General features: G+C 45.6%; 1 protein-coding gene across 1 annotated transcript in view; it reads right to left on the bottom strand.

Annotated features, from left to right (window-relative positions):
• LOC103208507 (LARGE xylosyl- and glucuronyltransferase 1) overlaps positions 1-6441 on the bottom strand; it is a 705596-nt gene that overhangs the window by 525548 nt on the left and 173607 nt on the right. Inside the window, exon 2 of the mRNA XM_007954215.2 lies at positions 399-700. Within this exon, the coding sequence (XP_007952406.1) occupies positions 399-700 (302 nt within the window). The remainder of the gene's footprint in view (positions 1-398; positions 701-6441) is intronic.

Below are 6441 nucleotides of genomic sequence, written 5' to 3'. Positions count from 1 at the left end.
CTTCATAGTGAAGTAAGAACTGCTCAACACGTCCATGCCGCCAGGGTGCAGCATTCACACCTCAGTCCAAGTACAACGTGCCCTGCAGGAAGACTATGCCTATAGAGACCTTGGTCACCTTGCAATAAACCACAAAGAAGTCAAGGGTAAGCACCATCCCTTAACTCTTAGTATCTCTGTGGAATAGGTCTTATTACCCCATTTTCCAGATGGGAAAACAGAGGTTCAGAGACTAAACAACTTGCCAGGATACATAATAAAGTGAGTAACTAAGCTGGACTCGCACCCAGTCTCGAGGCAAGAATCTCAGCTCTCCTAGCACTCAGCTGTGCCTCCAGAAGGACTCTGTATGGGGTGAGGGTAGCCCAGGCTTTGAGGGCTGCCTTCTGGGGCCTTACCTCACACTTCTCCACGACCGGCTGCTGCCCACACTCGGAGCTGTTGCCCGCAACGATGCCTGCCCGAAGGTTCTCGCTGTCCCCAGTACCCTCTTCCATGGAGTAGGTCTTGGAGTGGTTGCCGCGGCGGTGGGCTGGGGCCCGGCCCTGGGCCAGGCTGAGCTGCCTGCGGAGGGCCCTGTTCTCCTCCTCGACCTCACGCATGCGCACCTCCAGGCTCTCGCGCTCTCGCTGGCTGGAGGCCGTGTACCGGGGGCTGTGTGGTTGGGATTCCAGTGGAGAGAGGGACACCGGCTTCCCATCTGAGGGTACAGAAAGAGTGGCTAAGAGTTAACCCACCAAAAAAACATGCTTCAAACCCCTCCATGTACCCGAGGTACTCATTACTACATAGCAACGCTCCTTTCATAATCTAATTTTTAAGGCAAAGCAGATGGAAAGTGAGTTACAAATAAATGCATCCAGATTGAACTGGGAACAAAGTTAGGAACAGAATGCCTTACTATGGTGATAAAAATTAATATGCTGTTGAGAAAGACAATCAACATATAATTTTTCCTAATTAAACGTACTGTCTTCATCTCCCTATTTGGCACGTTTCTAGGTGGATTTTCTTATCAATTAAAGAATAAACAAAACCCAAATATACTGCCATTGAGTCGATTCCGACTCACAGCAACCTTATAGGCCAGAGTAGAACTGTCCCCTAGGGTTTCTGAGGCTGTAAATCTTCACAGAAGTAGACTGCCTCATCTTTCTCCCCTAGTGTGGCTGGTGAGTTCGAACCACCATCCTTCTGGTTAGCAGCCAAATGCCTTAACCGTTGCACCACCAAAACTTGTTTCTTATCAATAAAACATTATGAATAGGAAAGAGGAGAAAGGGGAAAAGGAGAACAACAGGGAGAAGGAGAAAGACAGGAGGAGGAGGAAGGGGAAGAAGAAGAGGAAGAGGTAAAGAAGAAGGAGGTAAATATTAATAACTAAGTTTACTGAGCTCCTATTCAGCCTTCAGAACCCTATTTTGGGAGTTTTACCTCCCAGCTGAAGTCTTCTTCAATCCCTAGCAAAAATATCCTTCAGCATATTCCAATAGTATTTTTTACATAGTGCTATGGAATCATGCACCTGCCACCTGTATGTGGTAAATCCTTTTACCAAATGTTTCCTATGACAATTCTGAGTTCAATGAGGGCAAAAGCTGGGCCTTCCTTGTATCTATGGTAACATTTCATAACGGCTGATAAAATGCTGGAAAGGTGAATGCATGCACCCATGACAAAAGTATAACAAACACAGGGCAATGAGGAAGAAAAAAGTAGAAAGCGTGACTAATCTCAAGGTCTTCCCAGAAAAATAGCCAACATTGAACTGACTGCTGGCAATACCCCATTTAATAAGCCCACGACCCTGCAATGGCAACTGGAGGCACAGAGAGGGTATGGATGCCTCTCCAAGTCACACAACCAGAACTCAGTGGTGTTCTGAGAATCTGCCACACCCAAGTCTGTACACTATTCACTGTCCCACACTTTCACAACAGGCTATACAATCAAATGTGCACTTTAAAAAAAATACATATTTACTTAAAAACTCCATTTCCCAAGATGGTTATCAAGAGGCTGTGTATACAGTAGGTACTCAATGCAGGCTTACTTTTGAGGAGCCCCAGGAGCACAAGACATACTCAAAGCTTCCACTTCTCTCTGCTCTCACGCTGCAGAAATCCCATGAGTCAGACACACTCAACCACTGCTGCAAGGTACTAAGCAAAACTCACATCTCTAGAAAATTACTGTTCTCAGCTTCGTGGTCAAAAAAAAAAAAAACCCAGCTCCTCTTTTTCCATACTCAGAGTTTTTCTCCTTCCTGCTCAGACCCCACTGAGCTTCCAAACTGTCCCAGGGAGTCTCTGTGACTCACAAAACTTCAGGATCAAAGACTGTGCTGAATAACGCCCTGAAGGTTTCACCTTGTGCTGCCAGAGCTGAGCCCAGCTCTGCCCAGGGCTTTTTGATGTAGCTTTGGGTCTTAACAAACAGGATTCCTTTTTTTTTCCCCTCTTAAATCACCTCAGGGTTAAACGTCTGAGCTCCTGGTCCTCTTCCATCAATGCAACAAATAGGACTCCCTGAATTCCACTGCCGGGGCCACACATGAAAGGGAAAGGCAGAGGCTGTGGGGACATGAGATCATCAGTAGATCAAGGCTGTGCTGTGACCCAGCTCGCCAATTAAGAGCTCCCACCCAGGCTTGCAAAACCTGCCTGTTTGGTAAAACCAAACTGGCTCCACTGGTAATGAAAAAGAATAGGCAGCTCAAAGCAATTGTGTTTGTTCAACTCAGACAGACCCTGTGAGCAGGGGTGGGCTAAGATGGGCATCCTGCTGCCAGAGAGTTAGAGTTACAGCCACATAGTGCTATGACAAATTCTTAAGTCACTACTGTAACACAAGAAGATGGTATAGGCATCCCTGTTATAGATGAGGAAACTGACACTCTGAAAGCTTAAACCCTGTGCCAAGTGTGGTGAAGCGGATTGGAAACACTTGGATTGGAAAGCGGATTGGAAAGTCAGGTCTCTTTGACTTTGCACTCTGCCATGCTCCTGTGTTTGTGCACTGAGTTGGAGGTGCAAATGCCCTGGGGTCTGAAGGGTCTTCCCTCCACCCCCAGGAAAGGATTTGACAGCATTTTGAGCAGAAATCTAGGAAGCTCTTGGGAAACTGACCTGAGTCTCAAGGTCTCTAGAAAAATTAACAAATGTGACCTAAGTTTGTCCTCTGAAGGGGTTATTTAAACTCTCTGAGCCTCAGTTTTCTCTTCTGTGAAACTGGGACACAAATACCAACCTAGCGAGGGTGGAGAGAGGTTTAAGGAAGATTTCCAAATACTGAGCACTAAGTATAAATGAGTTCCTGCAACCATTTCCTGATGGGCTTGGTGATATTAAGGCTAAGATGAATTGATGCTGTAATTTAGTAAAGGCCACCACTATTCTGAACACAGAGCTGTTCTCAAAGTGGCCTATGGAAGCAAGTGGCCAAAAAACCTTTTAATGAAGCATCTCTGAACCATCTTGCCTCTGGCCTTAGCCAGGTCAATTTCCAGCTAGCAGCAAAGCGCAGGGGCAAGTACGTTTCACCACAGGGGCCTGCTCAGAGCTCTAGCTCCTCTCCCAACCCTCCCGCCTTTTTTTTTTTTTTTATTGTGATTTGGGTGAAAGTTTATAGAGCAAATCCATCTTCTATACAGCAGTTCACATACACTCTGTCTCACGACATTGACTATAATCTCTCACAATGCAACAGCTCTCCTCCCACTTCCTCCCCATAGCCACATCTTCCCTGTGTCCTTCCCTCCCGTGCACTCCTACCCCCAAGCTGTCTCCCTGTGCATACACAAAAACCCCACATTTTGCATTTTGGATAAGAAATGAATTTTAATTTCTGATTGTGGGCTTATACATTTTTTAAAAAATGAAGATGTAATCAGTAAGCAATTACAAGCCCAGAGTTACCGGGGAAAACACTATCAGCATCTTCCTTACACATCAGATAAAGTCCCTGTGGCACAAATCAATCATGTGCTTGACCACTAACTGAAAGGACGGTAGTTCAAGTGCACAAAGAGGCACCTCAGAAGACAGTCCTGGCAATCTGCTTCCGAAAAACTCAGCCACTGGAAATCCTACAGAGCACAGTTCTACTTGGACACACATTAGGCTGCCGCAAGCTGGATTCGACTTGACAGCAGCTGCTTTTTTTTTTTTTTTAAAGACATTAAATGGTTTCTAACCAGACTCAGCTCTCAAGGACTTGTACTTTCTCTACTTTAAAACTCTATAGCTTTGTCACCAGCAGAGACACACAAGATAATAAACACCAGGCATTCCCGAGCAGAGCCAGTACTGAAAAATGCAACTCATTCTCTGCCCAGGGCCTGGTATGTAAGAAGTTCTCCAGCAGTGATAAAGTGATCAGTGCCAGTTGGTTGGTTGGTTGGAAAGATTATCTTAAGAAAGCCCCTTCTACTTTCTCAGCCATGGTTTCTTCTTCTCAAAAGGAAAGTCCTAGAGATGGGCTCGAGGCTCCTTTCGGCAATAACCTTCCATGGCTTCATGGTCTAGAGGTTGACTCCCGTGCCAGATAACCAGAGGTTATTATGTAGCCTTGTTGTCCTGCCAAGTTCACAGCTCACTCTGGTTTTATTTCACGCTCACTTTTGTTCCTGGACTACTTCTCAGTTCTCAGTTTCTGACTCCTCTGTTCAGGTGGCTCCTGACCTTCTCACGGAACAGGAAAGTGAAAGGGTCAGCCTTCAGACATGATCTTCTTCCAGTCTGATGTGCGTGGGTTACTCCCAAGAACATTCCCCTAGTGCTGTGTATGGGTTGCCATTGTAACCTCACTGCACTAGCTTTTACAGCCAACTTTCAGTGGTGAATGGCCAGTCTCTTCATGCTCCTCCTGCCCCAATCCATCCTGGAAAACAGCTTGGCCATGACATGCATGACCAGTCCAGAGCTTGCCCTGTGACTCATAACTTGAGTTCAACAAACTGATCTCTACCTAGTTCATTAAGGCACAATGTCCTACTGCTCCAGATACTCTAAATGCCTATGCTTAATTTCTCTACCTGGTGTGAACCACTAGTTTGGGAACCATGAATAGAGTCAACAGATCACACTTTGAGTGGCATTGCCCAATAGGCAGTCTCTTTATCTCCAGGGCCTGGTGCACTTCCTGAACTTAACAAGCATTTGCAGAAAGAATGGAAGGATCAACATTTAGAACAAAACAAACAGAAAATGAGAAAAATGAGTCTAGCAAATCTTAAACTCCCAGGTACATACAAAGCTACCTTAATGTAACATGGAACGCTGGGGGAAGAGGGAGTGAGAAGGAAAGCACACAGATCAAGCCGAGTAGCAAGAACATGAGTTTCAAAATAAGGGCCTGAGTTGAATTATGGCTCTGCCACTAACCGAGAAATACTGGGACTCAGTACCCATCTGTGTGAAATGGGGGACAAAGGTGTGAGTAGGCATACACACATAATAAATAACAACCAAAAACTCAACCCGTTACTAATGACTTGACTCTGTGTTACAGAGCACGACTGCTCCACAGGGTCTCCTTGGCTATAATCTTTACAGAAGCTGGTCACCAGGTCTTTCTTCTGTGGTGTAGCTGGATGGCTATGGACTGCCAACACTTAGGTTAGTAGTTTAGTGCAAACCATTTACGTCAGCCCGGGCAGGACCCTCACGTACAAATATACACACAAAAAACATGTATTACTTAGCATCAGGCCTAAGCAGAATAGATACTCAGATCCCCCTCTCCCTCCCAGCCCACTAAACCTGAAGGAAGGACAGGTAAAGTAAGCATGGACAGGGTCTAAGCTTCTTTCCCTTTGCCTCTTTCTTACCTTTCCTTCCAGGTTGCTATTTTTCTGGTGTGCACAGGCTATTTATATCCATGTGCATCTTTCTGTCACAGTGTCTGCGTGTATAGATGTGCAGTTCAGCCCACTTTGAGTTTCAAATGCCAAACAAGACATTATTCAAAACCTTGGCTGACATTTTCCTCCCCTCCAAAACTTCTCAACAAACATGAATTTATCATTGGATTTGATTCTCTGAATCCACTCGAGATAAATGTTCTCAATTAAGAATCAAACATCTTAGGATTCAGAACAAAGAAGGTAAATTGAAAATCAACCTCTGCGCAGAGCAGGGACAGAGATTAGGCACTTGCCATCCAAAATGTCCTAAGTGATGATCTGAATCAACTTTGTGTGCATCTGCATATCTCTGCAGTGACAGTGATAGTGTTTAGTAGTGTGTGTGCTACCCACGACCTGCACATGGGTAAAACCATGGGACTCATTAAAGAAGGTGGGGCCAGGGCTCCATCACAGCCCGGAGGGCTCCCATGCCAAGGGGTCATAAGGAGGCCCTACCAGCAATGATGAACCTCAGACTCTCCCGTCCAGGAACCTAAACCCCTGCACTCACCCAGAGATGCCAGGAAAGCTTT

Source organism: Orycteropus afer, unplaced genomic scaffold (assembly GCF_000298275.1).
Source record: "Orycteropus afer afer isolate SDZICR_OR568_19922 unplaced genomic scaffold, OryAfe1.0 scaffold00446, whole genome shotgun sequence".
Lineage (NCBI taxonomy): Eukaryota > Metazoa > Chordata > Mammalia > Tubulidentata > Orycteropodidae > Orycteropus > Orycteropus afer.
Note: the sequence above shows the minus strand (reverse complement) of the source record. Positions and strands in the feature narration are given on the sequence as shown.